The sequence below is a fragment of the Ylistrum balloti genome, unplaced genomic scaffold (genome assembly GCF_031769215.1).
Source record: "Ylistrum balloti isolate Yb309-2 unplaced genomic scaffold, AGI_CSIRO_Ybal_v1 Utg371716, whole genome shotgun sequence".
Classification (NCBI taxonomy): Eukaryota; Metazoa; Mollusca; class Bivalvia; order Pectinida; family Pectinidae; genus Ylistrum; species Ylistrum balloti.
Genome location: NW_026782864.1, coordinates 117,083 through 136,447, shown reverse-complemented (window position 1 = coordinate 136,447; position 19,365 = coordinate 117,083). Strand labels below are relative to the sequence as shown.

Below are 19,365 nucleotides of genomic sequence, written 5' to 3'. Positions count from 1 at the left end.
TATAGAACCAGTAAAAATGAGATGGTTTTGGTGTACAAAGTCCCTCAAAGCTTTATAGAACCAGTAAAAATGAGATGGTTTTGGTGTACACAGTCCCTCAAAGCTTTATAGAACCAGTAAAAATGAGACGGTTTTGATGTGTCGTGATCCCTCAAAGCTTTATAGAACCAGTAAAAATGAGACAGTTTTGGTGTACACAGTCCCTCAAAGCTTTATAGAACCAGTAAAAATGAGATGGTTTTGGTGTACACAGTCCCTCAAAGCTTTATAGAACCAGTAAAAATGAGATGGTTTTGGTGTACATGATCCCTCAAAGCTTTATAGAACCAGTAAAAATGAGATGGTTTTGGTGTACATGATCCCTCAAAGCTTTATAGAACCAGTAAAAATGAGATGGTTTTGGTGTACACAGTCCCTCAAAGCTTTATAGAACCAGTAAAAATGAGATGGTTTTGGTGTACATGGTCCCTCAAAGCATTATAGAACCAGTAAAAATGAGACGGTTTTGGTGTACATGATCCCTCAAAGCTTTATAGAACCAGTAAAAGTGAGATGGTTTTGGTGTACATGATCCCTCAAAGCTTTATAGAACCAGTAAAAATGAGACGGTTTTGGTGCGTCGTGATCCCTCAAAGCTTTATAGAACCAGTAAAAATGAGATGGTTTTGGTGCGTCGTGATCCCTCAAAGCTTTATAGAACCAGTAAAAATGAGATGGTTTTGGTGTATATGGTCCATCAAAGCATTATAGAACCAGTAAAAATGAGATGGTTTTGGTGTACATGATCCCTCAAAGCTTTATAGAACCAGTAAAAATGAGACGGTTTTGGTGCGTCGTGATCCCTCAAAGCTTTATAGAACCAGTAAAAATGAGATGGTTTTGGTGTACATGATCTCTCAAAGCTTTATGGAACCAGTAAAAATGAGATGGTTTTGGTGCGTCATGACCTTTCTGAGATATCCTATATGGACTTTTACCACGTGAAATCTGGCATGATCTGGGACCACTTGATATGTGCACTTAATCTAGGTCAGGACTCCTTATCTGTGGAATCTGTTTGTCTTCCTGTGTTGATAATACAAACTGTAAAAGATACAAGAAGATTATGTTCCTTTATTGTTTTCTTGTTAAGGAAAATATTTATCTTAGAAATCGCAGGTGTGAATAATTCATTATATATTTAACAAGCTCAAATCAGTATTTGTAATCTTTCAGATCAGGTGAATATTGATTTATCACGTTAATGGCCTGTGGTATAACGTCATACAACAGAGTCGAATCATAAGACATATTTAGGAACATTATTGTGACGTCATTTATAAGTCATATCTTGCTGATGTCACATGATTGTCTCAGTAGTGAAAAATGTTTGATTCTTGTCGAAATAAGTCTGTCTTATAGGGGAGTATATTGGAGTTTTCACTTATTTTTCAGAACTACAGGTTAAAGAATGTTACACTTGTGTCCATGTAACATAAAATTTGTTAAACTTGTTAGATTGTTGAAGAAATTCTGTATTATAATGGCATTATAAGATCGTGTTTTTTCACATGCACAGCTTGACATGCCATCAGATTTGTAGATTTCCAACTAGTATTCGGTTGTGAGAGGATGACCCAAAATAAACACTGTTTTTGTTATTATGCTTCTTTAGTTACCAAGCCATACAGTGTTGTATAAATGTTGTTTAATTCTGATAAAATCTGTCAGGACTTGTGAACAGGCTTTACTACAGTACTGCTCTGCATTGACTTCTTGTTATTGGGATAAGTTAGGTACCATAAAGCACGGATTTCTGTATAAACAAGCTCCTCTGTGTGATGTTGTGCAGGTTCTGTGGGTTGTCTATCAAGATATTTCACAATAATACCAGTTATATCACTGATTATTCAATTAATTTTGTTCTGAACCTCAGTCTCATTCATCTTCTTAGAATTATCACAGTATACTTCAAGTACACAAAGCATTGAATGTGTACTTTATAATAATCCATCATGACAGTGGGGTATGATCATTTATCATGAAATTGTACTAGTTTCTGGATAAATAATTTTGATGGTGTGCTAGTTTCAGAAAATTGATTTTGATAGTGTACTAGTTTCAGAATAATTGATGTTGATAGTGAACGAGTTCCTGGATAATTGATTTTGATAGTGAACTAGTTTCAGAATAATTAATTTTGATAGTGAACTAGTTCCTGGATAATTGATTTTGATAGTGTACCATTTTCTGGATAATCGATTGTGATAGTGAACTAGTTTCTGGATAATGGATTTAGATAGTGAACTAGTTTCTGGATAATGGATTTAGATAGTGAACTAGTTTCTGGATAATGGATTTAGATAGTGAACTAGTTTCTGGATAATGGATTTAGATAGTGAACTAGTTTCTGGATAATGGATTTAGATAGTGAACTAGTTTCTGGATAATGGATTTAGATAGTGAACTAGTTTCTGGATAATGGATTTAGATAGTGAACTAGTTGCTGGATAATGGATTTAGATAGTGAACTAGTTTCTGGATAATGGATTTAGATAGTGAACTAGTTTCTGGATAATGGATTTAGATAGTGAACTAGTTTCTGGATAATGGATTTTGATAGTGTACTAGTTTCAGAATAATTTATTTAGATAGTGTACTATTTTCTGGATAATTGATTGTTATTTCCTATTGCTTTGTTTCATTGTAAACTTACTCTGACTATTTAAGGTACACTGATTTATAAACATGTATGTTTTAGTTGATAAAGGAATCCTAACTAATGACCACAAAAAGTTTTTGAATGAAAGTTCATAAAATGAAATTCAGTAAATCGACCAGCCAAACCGTCAGTGTAAGACATCAGGATTTAGATGAGAAACATGGTCTTTCCTGCTGATAAACTGGGGACAGTGTACTGTGAACTACTCCAGGAAGGTACACAACTTCCTGTCACCAAATTTATGTTCATAGCCATCAAATTTACCTGTGCATTCAAGCATTGATGAAATTTAAAAGGGACTAAATGTATTAAAAGCTGTCAGCACTGTTAATGGGAAAATGGATGAAAAGTCAGTGTTTATCTCCACTTTAAATTAAAATATTTAAATTTAGATACATATCTCTTAATGAAGTAGATTTTAAGGGGAGGTAATTTGTGTAAGTTTATGTTCATGTAAATATTACCATTACTTATAAATATATCAAAAGTGTTGATGTTAGATCAGGATCTGTAGGAAAATTATCATAAAATCTGGTATTATCTAGGAGTACAAATGACTTTTCCCCGTGGGCATTAGATACAGCCCATGGTTGGTTAGAATTTAATCAATATCGTATTTTGATGAAAATTTCTATGAAAGTGTATAATGACATCACAAACACATTATTTATGGCAACTGGTTCCTGATTTGAAGAAATGAGTGATGTCAGCACCATGTATGACTACAGGGATAGTTCCAGGTACATGTGTAGTATCATGTATGTCTACAGGGATAGTTCTAGGTACATGTGTAGTATCATGTATGTCTACAGGGATAGTTCTAGGTACATGTGTAGTATCATGTATGACTACAGGGATAGTTCTAGGTACATGTGTAGTATCATGTATGTCTACAGGGATAGTTCTAGGTACATGTGTAGTATCATGTATGTCTACAGGGATAGTTCTAGGTACATGTGTAGTATCATGTATGTCTACAGGGATAGTTCTAGGTACATGTGTAGTATCATGTATGTCTACAGGGATAGTTCTAGGTACATGTGTAGTATATATATGTCTACAGGGATAGTTCTAGGTACATGTGTAGTATCATGTATGTCTACAGGGATAGTTCTAGGTACATGTGTAGTATATATATGACTACAGGGATAGTTCTAGGTACATGTGTAGTATCATGTATGTCTACAGGGATAGTTCCAGGTACATGTGTAGTATATATATGTCTACAGGGATAGTTCTAGGTACATGTGTAGTATCATGTATGTCTACAGGGATAGTTCTAGGTACATGTGTAGTATATATATGACTACAGGGATAGTTCCAGGTACATGTGTAGTATATATATGTCTACAGGGATAGTTCTAGGTACATGTGTAGTATATATATGACTATAGGGACATTTTCAGGTGGCAACCTCTGTTACATTAGCTCATGTATGTTTTTATTAATTTACTGATCAAAGATGCTGTTTGTAGTAAAGTAGTATTTTAGGTTTAACACATGAAGTAAATTGGAATGAATAAAATACGTCACATTCTCTGGTTGCGATGAATTGATTAAACTTGATGTTTAATGTGTACTACTTTTGTCTGTATTGATGTAGAATATGACACCGTATTGATGTAGACACCGAGGTAGTTGTCGATTATGGAGGCTTGGTAATCAATAGTAACCTCTAATGAGACACATTTGTGCTGTTTAATCACAACGATGTTGTTGATGTGTGTGGAAGCTTTGTTGTTATGGTAACAAAAAAAAACTTCTGAATTTATTTACCTTAATTGTCATCATGTTTATTGAAAACTTGTGTAGTTTAGTCCCAGTGGCAAAAATTCAAGGCTAAATAATAGTGTTTCCATTGTGATAACTGAAATGTATTGTTCTCTTTTATTCAGATTGAGCAACATGACTGCATCACTGCGATGTCCATTTCTAAGTCGTATACCGATGAACCAGGTGAAGAAAGCAGCGCCCCAATTGATGGCGTATGCTGAACGCTGTCCTATCATGGCCCATGCCTTCCGATACATGAGTCTCTTACCTAAAGAGGCAACAGAACCTGGTAAGCAAGTATCATGTCATTATTCCAGTAGACAGTTCCATTCTGAGATCTGTAAAGTTTCTCCATCTTCTCGTTCTTCTTTATCTAAATCTTAGTGTCCCTTTGATTCTTATTGAAACACATCATTGGGTGACTATTTATCGCTAAGTAGACATTTTTAACTCTGTAATGACATATGTAAATCTGTGTTGTTCAGTTCCTACTCCAAGTGGTTAATGATCTTAGGAAGCTGAGAAACACACTTTACCCCCAAAATTTGCTCTGTATGGCATGAAGTGGGCTTCCTGCATATTGTTCAGTGAAATAGCCACCAGCTTGGTCCAGGATTGCTCCAGAAACCATGTCTGTTGACAGAGGCAAACAAATACTTTACGAAACGTACCACAAATACCTATGAATGATAATTGAAAACCATATGAGCTAGTCTAGATATTTAACCTGATGTAAACATTTCTTACAGAAGTGAATCCAGTCAGTAGATGTCCATTTCTGGCCAAAAGCAACTTGATCATCGCCGGAAATGTTCCCACCATGCCACAGAAAGGTAATACAATCCGTGGTTTCTCTTAGTTTACTTGTATGAGTGAGAAAAGCCTCCTTTTTGTTAGTGTTTTATGAAATCCTGTAAGATACTATAGATAGGTTTATGATTTATATGATTAATTAAGGAAATTAATTGTAATCACTTCTTTGTGTTCAGAGACAAAATTTCAGCTCTCTGTATTAGGTTACCAAGGTTTCTCAGTGTCAGCTTACTGGTACGCTCTGATTTAAATTTCTTGGTCTAGAGTACTTGGAAATAATACTTTATTGGCATGGTAAAGGAGATCTACTGATCTGGAGTGTCATGGTACTGCACTATTTCTATTGGGTTTTATTGTCTCACTGCTGACATTTTGTTGCAGTCAAGACAATAAAACCAACAAAGCAGAACAAGAGGGACAAGCAACTGTGTAATTCTCATCACTGATTACAATTAGTCATGCTTTCCTACATCCCCGATATTCCAGGGGTTAACGATATTCCAGGGGTTAACGATATTCCAGGGGTTAACGATATTCCAGGGGTTAACGATATTCCAGGGGTTAACGATATTCCAGGGGTTAACGATATTCCAGGGGTTAACGTCACTTTCACTCTCTGCACCCCTGGAACATGTCATGGCAAAATTGAAGGCACAAAAGAAGTAATTAATTGGTTTCTGGAAAAAAGACAGACCAATCACAGGTTGATATATTCCTTTTGAAGATAACAAAGTAGTGGCACCCAGCTTCAAAGCCATCGCAACATACACTAATGTGATCTGGAGATTCGTTTGATGTACATCAAAGGATCAAACTAGTCTTTTTATCTTGTCCATAAAGTGTTACACATGGAACCTTCAATTTTACCATGACATGTTCCAGGGGTGCAGAGAGAGAAACTGATTGTAACTACTGAGTACGGAGGATGGCTTTCCTAGTGGTGTTTTGATTGGACAGTTATAATATATATTTCAGTATTTTGATTGGATGGTTACAATATATATTTCAGTATTTTGATTGAACGGTTACAATATATATTTCAGTATTTTGATGGATTTTGTGTCCTGGAAGTAATTAACTGGACTTGGTTTTTTTTTTTATATTCTTTATTGGAGGTTTTAGCTTTTATTGAGTTTATTTCATTCTTGAGTATCTATAAAAATGGAACACTTAAACGATAACACCCTTTACAGTATACATTGTTGTAAGCTGTTCACAGACATTGGTATCGTAGAATTAATATTATATTTCAATACTTTCATGTGTTTTCAGTCCAAGAACGTATATCACTTATATCACCATTATATTTTGTCCTTCACCATTCTTTTGTTTTGTTTAAAGTGAGTTTTCTCAGACTTAAACATGTAAGTGTCTTGCCATCAAAGTTTTGTAAAGCTATGTTAGAAATTACAAATATGAATTGTATGTATGTTGGATTCTCCTGAGCATTTTGTTGTTATTTCAGACGTTCTGCATGATCATGAATCTGCTGATGATGTAATGGACTCTACAAAGGAGGAAGTGACTACCGAGGCCGACATCACTGACTCAACTACTCCGAGTCTGATTGTTGATGAGGAATGTAATAAAAAATTACAAACAGAGGCCAGGCAGAGCAGTGTACGTAGTCCAGCCAAAACACGTTCCAAATCCCCAGGTTTCCCATCAGGTCTTCAAGTGGAAAGAGTCTTGGAAGAAATGAAGCATGCAATGGATGGGACTATAGGTTAGTGTATTATAGATGTTCTATACAACAAAGTTTAAAAACTACCCCCATACTTTATAATGTGTACTGCATGATATACTATATTGCAAACTTTGTGTTGAACCAAGATTGTTTGCTCAGAGTGGTTGAATTTTTAGACATCAGATTTTGAGTTATTAAATAAATTTTTTATCTGCCAATACACCCCTGTTGATGAGCCAACCCAAATATCTATTGCTGTTCAGTCACAATACTTACAATCACTATTTTATTATAATAAGACCTGGGGGCTTATTGCAGGTTAGATATAGTATGTTTGCTATGGAACAGTGTACTGTAGTGTGATATAAGCATCTCTTAATATTTCATAGTTAATTTGGGGGCTAATTGTCCCTGTTAGTGGACTTCCAACCATATCAGGTAGGCTAACAAATATAAAAGTGAGTGTTAAGCTAAATTATGTGGCATCCCATGCATTCATAGTGCTATGAATGTGGAATTGTGAGTAGTTTGTACTTAGTAAACATACAACAAAACTGAGAAACATTTAGTTGGTACATTAGTGACAACTCTTTGTATTGCCCTAGTTTAGGATACATTTGTAAATCCTGTCATGATTTTCCTTTTGTAGGAGATAGCCCTTTAGATTCAATTCCTCCATTCAACTATGAAAGTTTCTTTGAGGGAGAAATCCAAAAGAAAAAGAGGGACCATTCATACCGGATCTTCAAGAACGTGATGAGGAAAGGTCAGAAGTTTCCATATGCAGAAGAGCACTCTGGGAAAAAGAGAGACATTACTGTTTGGTGTAGTAATGACTACCTCGGCATGAGCTGGCATCCCAAGGTCACCAAGGCAGTTGAGTAAGTCTTTAGGTTTGATCTGGCATCCCAAGGTCACATCGAGTAAGTCATTAGGTTTGAGCTGGCATCCCAAGGTCACATTGAGTAAGTCATTAGGTTTGAGCTGGCATCCCAAGGTCACATTGAGTAAGTCATTAGGTTTGAGCTGGCATCCCAAGGTCACCAAGGCGGTTGAGTAAGTCTTTATGTTTGATCTGGCATCCCAAGGTCACATTGAGTAAGTCATTAGGTTTGAGCTGGCATCCCAAGGTCACATTGAGTAAGTCTTTATGTTTGATCTGGCATCCCAAGGTCACATTGAGTAAGTCTTTAGGTTTGATCTGGCATCCCAAGGTCACATTGAGTAAGTCTTTGGGTTTGATCTGGCATCCCAAGGTCACATTGAGTAAGAGTTTAGGTTTGAGCTGGCATTCAAAGACCACTAAAGCTGTCAAGTAAATGTTTATTCTGTGTTAAGGCCCAGGGGGTTCTGCTCTTCAAGTTGTGTGCTTCCTGACCTATATATATTGATATGCTTGAGATGTATATGGAGACTGATATAACTTGTTGTAGATAGTCTTCATGCTTAGACAGAAATGATTTGTGTTACAGACAGGCTGTCAAGGAACATGGTGCTGGGGCTGGTGGTACCAGGAACATCTCAGGAAATTCCCCACTTCATGAAGAATTGGAACGTGAGCTGGCATCTCTTCACCAGAAGGAAGCTGCCCTTGTCTTCACATCCTGCTATGTGGCTAATGACTCCACCCTGTACACTCTGGGGAAATCTATACCAGGTAACCATATCACCATGACTACCTAGCTAATGACTCCACCCTGTACACTGTGGGGAAATCTATACCAGGTAACCATATCTCCATGACTACCTAGCTAATGACTCCACCCTGTACACTGTGGGGAAATCTATACCAGGTAACCATATCTCCATGACTACCTAGCTAATGACTCCACCCTGTACACTCTGGGAAAATCTATACCAGGTAAACATATATACATGACTACCTAGCTAATGACTCCACCCTGTACACTGTGGGGAAATGACTCCATATCTCCATGACTACCTAGCTAATGACTCCACCCTGTACACTGTGGGGAAATCTATACCAGGTAACCATATCTCCATGACTACCTAGCTAATGACTCCACCCTGTACACTGTGGGGAAATCTATACCAGGTAACCATATCTCCATGACTACCTAGCTAATGACTCCACCCTGTACACTCTGGGGAAATCTATATCAGGTAACCATATCCCCATAACTACCTAGCTAATGACTCCACCCTGTACACTCTGGGGAAATCTATACCAGGTAACCATATCTCCATGACTACCTAGCTAATGACTCCACCCTGTACACTCTGGGGAAATCTATACCAGGTAACCATATCCCCATAACTACCTAGCTAATGACTCCACCCTGTACACTCTGGGGAAATCTATACCAGGTAACCATATCTCCATGACTACCTAGCTAATGACTCCACCCTGTACACTGTGGGGAAATCTATACCAGGTAACCATATCTCCATGACTACCTAGCTAATGACTCCACCCTGTACACTGTGGGGAAATCTATACCAGGTAACCATATCTCCATGACTACCTAGCTAATGACTCCACCCTGTACACTGTGGGGAAATCTATACCAGGTAACCATATCTCCATGACTACCTAGCTAATGACTCCACCCTGTAACTATATCTACATGGTATACATATAATGACACTGGCTCAGACCCCTCTACCCCAACCCACAAGATCTTACAGTCTTACTGTCATCAATGTCGCAATTTCTCTTTATTTGACACTTGAAAGCTACTTACCCTACAACCATTATATTCAATATTGATTATCTCAAGTGAATGTCTGTACCACTAGGGCTCCTTTGAATAGAAATCAAAATAATGTCAGTTTCCTTTGGTGTAATTTTTGACATCCATTGACCATAAATATCCTTCTTCAGGCGTCCATATATTCTCTGATGCTGGAAACCATGCCTCCATGATTCAAGGGATTCGTAACAGTGGGGCACCTAAGCATATATTCCGACACAATGATCCTGAGCACTTAGAATACCTCCTGAAACAAGTGGATATATGTGTGCCTAAACTAGTTGCCTTTGAAACTGTACATTCCATGGATGGTGAGTATATGAGTAAAAGTTTTCAGTCTGTAGCTAGAAAAGAAAACAAATATGTGTGTAATTTGATTTTCTAGAACGAATCCCCAAATCTGTCAAGCTAAATCTGTTTATGTTTTGAGCCTTAGATTGGGCCTCAATTGATCTCAGAACTCAATTTCATAGTATGATGTGTTACGTACCTTCAGGTTTGTCAGACATTTGTTTTCTGTTTATCACAGGCACTGTATGTCCACTGTCAGAGCTGTGTGATGTCGCCCATAAGTATGGGGCTATAACTTTTGTAGACGAGGTGCATGCTGTCGGCCTGTATGGACGTCAGGGTGCTGGAGTAGCTGAACGAGACGGATGTATGAACAAGCTGGATATAATCTCTGGCACACTAGGTATGGGATTTATTTGTGAACTGTTTCTGACTCTCTTGCAATAAAATCAAAGTGTCAGGTCTGAAGGAAGATTTTGAATAACTGTAAATATGCTGTCTAGAGTGGACACTGTTAGGACAGTGGGGCTGGTATGGAGATGAATATGCTGTCTAGAGTGGACACTGTTAGGACAGTTGGGCTGGTATGGAGATAAATAGGCTGTCTAGAGTGGACACTGTTGGGACAGTAAGGCTGATATGGTGATAAATATGCTGTCTAGAGTGGACACTGTTAGGACAATGGGGCCAGTATGGAGATGAATATGCTGTCTAGAGTGGACACTGTTGGGACAGTAAGGCTGATATGGTGATAAATATGCTGTCTAGAGTGGACACTGTTAGGATAGTGAGGCTGATATGGAGATAAACATGCTGTCTAGAGTGGACACTGTTAGGACAGTGGGGCTGATATGGAGATAAATATGCTGTCTAGAGCGGACACTGTTAGGACAGTAAGGCTGATATGGAGATAAATATGCTGTCTATAGAGTGGACACTGCTAGGACAATGGGGCCAGTATGGAGATGAATATGCTGTCGAGAGCAGACACTGTTAGGACAGTGAGGCTGATATGGAGATAAATATGCTGTCTAGAGTGGACACTGTTAGGACAGTGGGGCTGGTATGGAGATGAATATGCTGTCTAGAGTGGACACTGTTAGGACAGTTGGGCTGGTATGGAGATGAATATGCTGTCTAGAGTGGACACTGTTAGGACAGTTGGGCTGGTATGGAGATAAATAGGCTGTCTAGAGCGGACACTGTTAGGACAGTGGGGCTGGTATGGAGATGAATATGCTGTCTAGAGTGGACACTGTTAGGACAGTGGGGCTGGTATGGAGATGAATATACTGTCTAGAGTGGACACTGTTAGGACAGTGGGGGTGGTATGGAGATAAATATGCTGTCTAGAGTGGACACTGTTAGGACAGTGGGGCTGATAAGGAGATAAATATGCTGTCTAGAGTGGACACTGTTGGGACAGTGGGGCTGATAAGGAGATAAATATGCTGTCTAGAGTGGACACTGTTGGGACAGTGGGGCTGGTATGGAGATGAATATGCTGTCTAGAGTGGACACTGTTAGGACAGTGGGGCTGGTATGGAGATGAATATGCTGTCTAGAGTGGACACTGTTAGGACAGTTGGGCTGGTATGGAGATAAATAGGCTGTCTAGAGCGGACACTGTTAGGACAGTGGGGCTGGTATGGAGATAAATATGCTGTCTAGAGTGGACACTGTTGGGACAGTAAGGCTGATATGGAGATGAATATACTGTCTAGAGTGGACACTGTTAGGACAGTGGGGGTGGTATGGAGATAAATATGCTGTCTAGAGTGGACACTGTTAGGACAGTGGGGCTGATAAGGAGATAAATATGCTGTCTAGAGCAGACACTGTTGGGACAGTGGGGCTGATAAGGAGATAAATATGCTATCTAGAGCGGACACTGTTGGGACAGTGGGGCTGGTATGGAGATGAATATGCTGTCTAGAGTGGACACTGCTAGGACAGTGGGGCTAGATAAATATGCTGTCTAGAGTGGACACTGTTAGGACAGTGGGGCTGGTATGGAGATGAATATGTTGTCTAGAGCAGACACTGTTAGGACAGTGGGGCTGGTATGGAGATGAATATGCTGTCTAGAGCGGACACTGTTAGGACAGTTGGGCTGGTATGGAGATGAATATGTTGTCTAGAGCGGACACTGTTAGGACAGTGGGGCTGGTATGGAGATGAATATGCTGTCTAGAGCGGACACTGTTAGGACAGTTGGGCTGGTATGGAGATGAATATGTTGTCTAGAGCGGACACTGTTAGGACAGTGGGGCTGGTATGGAGATGAATATGCTGTCTAGAGCGGACACTGTTAGGACAGTTGGGCTGGTATGGAGATGAATATGCTGTCTAAAGTGGACACTGTTAGGATAGTAAGGCTGATATGGAGATATATATGCTGTCTAGAACGGACACTGTTAGGACAGTGGGGGTTGTTGGAGATAAATATGCTGTCAAGAGCAGACACTGTTGGGACAGTGGGGCTGATAAGGAGATAAATATGCTGTCTAGAGTGGACACTGGGGCTGATATGGAGTTAAATATGCTGTCTAGAGCGGACACTGTTAGGACAGTTGGGCTGGTATGGAGAAAAGTCTGCATTGTAGAGAATATATGATGTCTAACCTTTACCAAAAATTGGATCTGAGCAAGAAAAACGTTTTATGATAGAGTTTTTGATGAGACTAAAGTATTTATCAAATGTATTATGTCAGACTATAGAGAACCTTCTGTAGCTTTTACAAATCATGCTATGATATTTCACACGCAGGGAAAGCCTTCGGAAATGTCGGGGGATACATTGCTGCATCGGCTAATACAATCGACATGATACGGAGCTATGCCTCAGGGTTCATATTCACCACCTCTCTACCACCTACCACACTGGCTGGGTCCCTAGCATCGGTCAAGGTATAAACTACTGTTGTTGCTAGGGAAGCCTTTTAAAGTAATTTAATTAAAAAGAAAAAAAACCCAACTTATTTTCGTCATTTTTATTTTTGTATGTGTTTTATAACTTCATAAATTTTCATTCTACACCAATGCAGCTCAAATTCTTATTATACCAGCTAAAAATAGGACAAAAATGTTGGATTATTGCAAGGAAGAAAAAAGTATAAGAAATGGTATGTTTTAAATGTGTTGTACTCCAGAAGGATACACTATACTCCATCCCTCCTGCTTTATATCTATGTAGGTCTGGGTGTGATAATTTGAAATCATTCACAGTATGTGTTGGGTTTCATGGTGTTACATCAGAACTGAATTACTGGATTTTAAATGTGATTTACAGTCCAACAAAATAATTTCTACTGTTTCATGTACAGTGTAAAATGTATTATTAACTTCATAAAGCTATATTTCATATACAATAGGTTTTTTTGTTAAAGATATTTTTTCTTAAATTCAAACTCAGTTTTAATTGTTTAAAAATGCTTGTCACATTGAATAAAATTCACAATTTATTGTTGCTTTTGATATGTAATCAACATATAAAGTGATTTTGAAATATCTAAACCTGAAAGTTCAAAGATCAAGTATTTTACTATGACTGCATAGGGTAGCTTTACAGTTACTGACTCCAGCGTTTTTATGTAGAAAGACACAAAAACTTGATATCTGTTAGACTGGTTTTGTGGCATTACAATATCAATTGGAAAATAGATTCTGATATGTCCCCCCCCCAAAAAAAAAAAAAATTAGGACCTAAATAAATAATGGCATTATCAATACTAATTCTTCGTTGTGTCCAGCAAAATCTTTCAAGAAAGGTTTTTCATATGTAGAAACCAAGGAGACTGATGAAAGATCTGTTTTTCCTTTTTCAGATTCTCCGTAGTGACGAGGGAAGACAGCTTAGGCATGTCCATCAACAAAAAGTGCAATATCTGAGAGAAAAAATGAAGGAAAAGGGCATTCCAGCTTTACATTGTCCAAGTCACATCATACCTGTACATGTATGTAAAACTTACTTAACACTCACATCTTCGTCCTACTCAATTTTATCTGAAAGTTAAATGATATTAAGTGAGCAAATAAATGTATTATTTATAAATAGAACTAGACTTCAATCTTTTATCAAATCAGTCAAGAATTATACTTATTTAATACTGTTTCATACTTTTTTATATTCTTGTACAATGTTAATAATATTGTTGTTTTTCTTACAGGTTGGAGATGCTGCCTTGTGTACTAAACTGTCCAATGATCTCCTAAGCCTTCACAATATCTATGTTCAGGCTATCAACTACCCCACTGTAGAGCATGGCATGGAACGTCTCCGCATCGCCCCAACTCCACACCATACAAAAGAAATGCTTGACAGCTTGGTCAACGCTCTTGTCCAGGTGTGGGAGGATAATGGCCTTGACCTCTTCACTCAAGCATGTCCTGATGAATGTGAATTCTGCCATAAGCCTCTGAAATTTGAAGCATTATCTGCCCGCGAGAAGATCTGTAATAGATCCAACTGTACCTACGCCTCACTTCAAGTGTCTCTGGCCTGTGCATAATTGGATCATAAACTTTTCAAGTGCTACAAGATGTGCTCTGTTCTCCTTCCTACAAATAAAAGTTTTTTTCCTGGCAATTTACAAAGAATACTTAGTTATTGGTAGTTCTATAGATTATTTAATCATTTTAGTAATAATAGAAAAGCACACCTGAGATGATAAATAAGTTTATGTGACGATCACTGCTGATCCACTAGGCCTACCTCGGACATCAATCATACTGTTGATTTAAGTGTTGGTGCTAGGAGTGCTTTGTATAATTCTATTGGGAATCAATTTTCATAGTTTTTACTTAAGTAATAGATTTCAAACACCATTTAAAAAATTGAATGTTCATCCACCTCTGTTCCTTGTAACATAATGAAATATGTTGGAATTTTCTTCAGTATTTGATCACAAAATCATGCTAAAACAAATATTAACTGTTTATTAGAAGCTGTAAACAGTAGCTCTTAGCCATGTTTTTTCTCCATCACAGCCATGAGAATCTCTCATCGTCATAGAGATTTAAGTGTGTCATAATACAAAGCAATAGTTGTGATAGGTCTAGTGTGAATCGTACACATACCACTGTTAAGTAGATGTTTATTTTACATTTGATATTTCAGAATTCTATTTTTAAAGAGAGATGTATTTTTTGTATTAGTTTTCAGTGATCCACTGTTCTTCTTCGTCAGTCCATGACCTGCTTTCTGACTGTTTCACTGCAGCATATATAGCTTTGTTTCAGACCAACGTATTACTGATTGTAGGGGCATCACCTTCACATACACTCATCCATGTCTTACTGATACATGTGAAAGAGTCTGCAGATACCTTACCTGTCCACCCCTATTTTCTTGAGACTCTCCCATATTTTCACTCCAAACTGTTACGCTTAGGATTCTGTCCCTTCCCAAACCTTTTAACTACACTTATCTGAATCAGCAGATTGTACTGAACAGCTCAGTTAAACAGAAGCAACACTACTTTATCATATTGAAAAGGAAATAGATTTAGATAACAATATTATGTTTCCACAACATACTTTTCCCTTATTTCAAATTTAAAACAACATTGTTCCCCATTAGCTATGAATGAGGGTACAAAACCCTCTAAATTTGTAAAATTTAAGATTTGTGTCCTTAGTTTTCAAGGACTCTCCTGTATGAATGCATTGTTATACATTGTTAGGGGTAAAATATACCAGTAATTTCTAAATAATATGGGAAACATTACAAGTACACAATAGAATTGTTTTTAACCAATCAGCAGTCACAAATCTTTAGTGTGTTAATGAATGGTGGTTTATCTCACCATTTGGTGCTTCAATAGGAATTCCTAATGTCAGCCATATTTTTACTGTGGAAGAGCAGGAAATATAGAGTAGCTTTTCTCCTTTGAAATTTGGCAAAAATTTGCCGTTCAATCTATGAAAAAAACTGGCCAAAAAACCTGCCACACATTTTATGTTCATGCTTTATGCAGTTTTAGTGGTATTGTTTTAGTTATTAGCTTTTTATAATTGAGCTTAATCAGTGCTTCATCAAATTTATTGAAATTATTAAAATACTTTTAACAGAATACGTAACAAGAATTTTTATGTTTTACTTGGTTGGGTTTTTCCAGCCATGTTGTTATGATAGTTTCTTTTCGTGCCGCATATTTCAGTACCAGCTGTTACAATTTTAGACTGATGCATACATTTAGTTGCTGTTCCCGATTAATAAATGCCTTTTATTTTTGTTGTGTACTCCAGTAATATTCCTCTTTGTAGTATATGATACTTAATTATACTTGTGTATAGTGATCTATAAACTTGTGTAATATATTTACAGCATGCTGGAAAGAATTTAGAGCTGTAAGATGTACCTGTATAATACCTTTGTTACATGCTGGCACAAATTCAAAGCCTTAACACATACCTGTATAGTATACCGGGTATGTTGCCTGTCAGTATTTAATACATGATAATATGATACAAGTCACAAGCCTTCTCACTAATGAAATTTATTTGATTGTATGGGAATTGGGCAGCAGGTTAAGCCAATACAAGCCTTGTTCCTAGAATCCTATCTACCTGTTTAATGTTGACACAAGTTAGAGGGATGAAACATGTTCAAAGTACGTAGTATGTATATAAAGCATGATACAAGTCTGTAAATATGTTAACTGGTATAATTAGTGTGAAAACATGTTTTACTGTTAGATGTGTAGGGATGTTACTTGTTACCCTGATCTTAGTGTTAGAATTTTTCATATTTTAAGCAGAACTCTCATTATTTTGTCCTAAAGCTGGTTACGGTGATGTCATTAAGTTATGTTTCACATTTTGTATTGTCTTAATGTAGGTACCTCATTCTGTGTTGTCGAAGTTACTTGTCAAATCACCTAAGGCTTCTGCCACTCCCATAGCCTTGGTTATTTAGTACATCCATCCTACATCCTGCCAGTGTGATTGGCCGATATCTTATATAATGTAAAGAATATCTAGAGACCACCTTGTTAAACTTTGTGTTATAGGCATTCAATATTCAATTGCAGTACAGTCAAATTTTTAAAAATTTTCTCAGCAAAGACGGCAAACACAACAGAAATGAGACGACAGTGTGGTATCATACTATTTCAATATTTCAGTTACCATGAGGGCTATATATTACTTAATACATTATACTTGCTGTATAGTTCTACTTCATAACATTGTAGACAATATCTACATATATACATATATCATATAGATAGTATTAAGCCTCTAACAAATACTTTTGTTAATGCTACTTTGTTGAAGATTAAGGTTTTTGGCTACTATTTGTGAAATTTTTCTGGTGTTTTTCAGAATTTTTGTTTTGAGAAAAAAATGCCGAGAGAAAATTATAAAAAAAGTTTAAATGATTTATACAGCAATTGTATTATGGTAATCATTAAGTGGTATTGTCAGGGGGGTTCTGAGAAATCAACATTAAAATGTTGACAATATTTTTATGATGGATATTTTTTTTCTCTGATAATCAAATTATAAACCAATTATAAACAAATCAATAATTTTGACCTGTTTGTCTTGGTCATTTTGTTCCTGAACAACTGTTTCTTGAGTTATAGATTTATTCAGTTGAGTAAAGAAAACATTTAAGACAGGTAGATATAAAAGCAACACATCATATTCCTACCTAAAGGTGTGTCGGATAAACACCGCAAGTATGGGCCTTACATGAATTAAACATCAATTATATCATTTGCAATGTAAGGTGCTTATCAGCTGCTAAATGAATGAGTTATAGTTCAATTCTTATGTGGTTTATATTTTATCAGTTACAATCTAGATTCCAGGAAATTATGCAATACTTTAATTACACAATAAAATATCACTGTTAAAAGTGCATTTTTGATACAAATAAAATGACCAAGATGAAAATATCGTTGTTTTGGTGTTCTCTCAAATTAAATTTATGTGAGACCATGTGACCAGAATTGGGCAGAGGATGGCGTCTATTATAAGCTATCAGGTTACAGTGACCTTCTAGGGATTTTTCATCACCGGACTGTACATGGACATTCACAACAGATCATAACAGGACTAAAATCAAATGTTTGGGGACTCTTGATCACTTCCAATACTTTTCCTAGTTCTGAAATGAAGTAAGATTGAACTGGGTTTTTGTTAGTTATGCTGTTCACAAATTCTTTCAAAAAGGATAGTTACAAGAAAAGATCTGAACCCTCTTTCAATATCTCACTGATCACTTGGATACAGTCTTTTAAAGACATCTTTTAATATTTGGCCAGAAACAAACATGGATGAAGGTGACCATCAAGTTTGTTCAAATAGAGAACCTTGACCTATTGTAAGGTCAGGAGTCCCAGTATTATACCATTTCTCTGGAATGAAAAGGAATAACTTTGAAACAAAAACTTTCTCCTGAATAATCATGAATTACGGAACGGCGGTTTTTGTTTATGCAGGAAAACGGTTCTTCCACATTTTCAATGCATCATTTCAAGCATAAATCTGGATGGACCTACAGATATGAATACAAGCATCAAAAGGCTTTGTTGAAGGCCAGCCAGAAAGCAAGATAAGGTTAGGAGGGCCATCCTTATTTCTAAAATGAAAACTATCTATGCTTTTATCATTTTCGGACATTGAATACATGCAGAGTACAAAATTTAACTTCTTCCACTGGGAAATGACAACAGCTGCATGATAAATATATACAAGAGAAACAACTAGAAACTCTTGCTGTTGCACAAATACCAAGGAAGAAAGAAATTGTGTTGTTGAAGGGTGTATTTCTCACTGTAGTAATTGTATACATTTTTAGCCCACTATCTATTCAAATAGATGGTGGGTTATTCAAATCGCCCTGCGTCCGTTGTCCGTCGTCCGTCCGTCCGTAAACAATTCTTGTTACCGCTATTTCTGGAAAAGTACTGGATGGATCTTTCTCAAATTTCATATGCAGGTTCCCCTTGGTCCCTAGTTGTGCATTGTACCTTTTTTGAACTGATTCGCATTCAAGATGGCCGACAGGTGGCCATCTTGGATTTTGGAAGTAAAAGTTTGTTACCGCTATTTCTGGGAAAGTACTGGATGGATCTCTCTCAAATTTCATATGCAGTTTCCCCTTGGTCCCTAGTTGTGCACTGTACCTTTTGTGGACTGATTCGAATTCAAGATGGCCGACAGGTGGCCATCTTGGATTTTGGAAGTAAAGGTTTGTTACCGCTATTTCTGAGTAAGTACTGGATGGATCTTCCTCAAATTTCATATGCAGTTTCCTTTTGGTCCCTAGTTGTGCACTGTACCTTTTTTGGACTGATTCGAATTCAAGATGGCCGACAGGCAACCATCTTGGATTTTGGAAGTAAAAGTTTGTTACTGCTATTTCTTGGAAAGTA

At 37.1% G+C, this 19,365-nt stretch overlaps 1 protein-coding gene across 2 annotated transcripts in view; it reads left to right on the top strand.

The window, feature by feature from the left end:
* The window catches only part of LOC132563425 (5-aminolevulinate synthase, erythroid-specific, mitochondrial-like), a 47,784-nt gene extending 29,903 nt beyond the window's left edge, over positions 1 to 17,881 (top strand). For both annotated transcript variants that reach the window (XM_060228184.1, XM_060228185.1), the window contains exons 4-13: positions 4,597 to 4,763; positions 5,224 to 5,307; positions 6,753 to 7,013; positions 7,624 to 7,855; positions 8,447 to 8,631; positions 9,820 to 9,999; positions 10,218 to 10,382; positions 12,750 to 12,889; positions 13,807 to 13,935; positions 14,149 to 17,881. In XM_060228184.1, the coding sequence (XP_060084167.1) occupies positions 4,607 to 4,763; positions 5,224 to 5,307; positions 6,753 to 7,013; positions 7,624 to 7,855; positions 8,447 to 8,631; positions 9,820 to 9,999; positions 10,218 to 10,382; positions 12,750 to 12,889; positions 13,807 to 13,935; positions 14,149 to 14,490 (1,875 nt within the window). In that variant the 5' untranslated portion in view covers positions 4,597 to 4,606 and the 3' untranslated portion in view covers positions 14,491 to 17,881. The remainder of the gene's footprint in view (positions 1 to 4,596; positions 4,764 to 5,223; positions 5,308 to 6,752; positions 7,014 to 7,623; positions 7,856 to 8,446; positions 8,632 to 9,819; positions 10,000 to 10,217; positions 10,383 to 12,749; positions 12,890 to 13,806; positions 13,936 to 14,148) is intronic.
* The last annotated feature ends 1,484 nt before the right edge of the window (positions 17,882 to 19,365 follow it).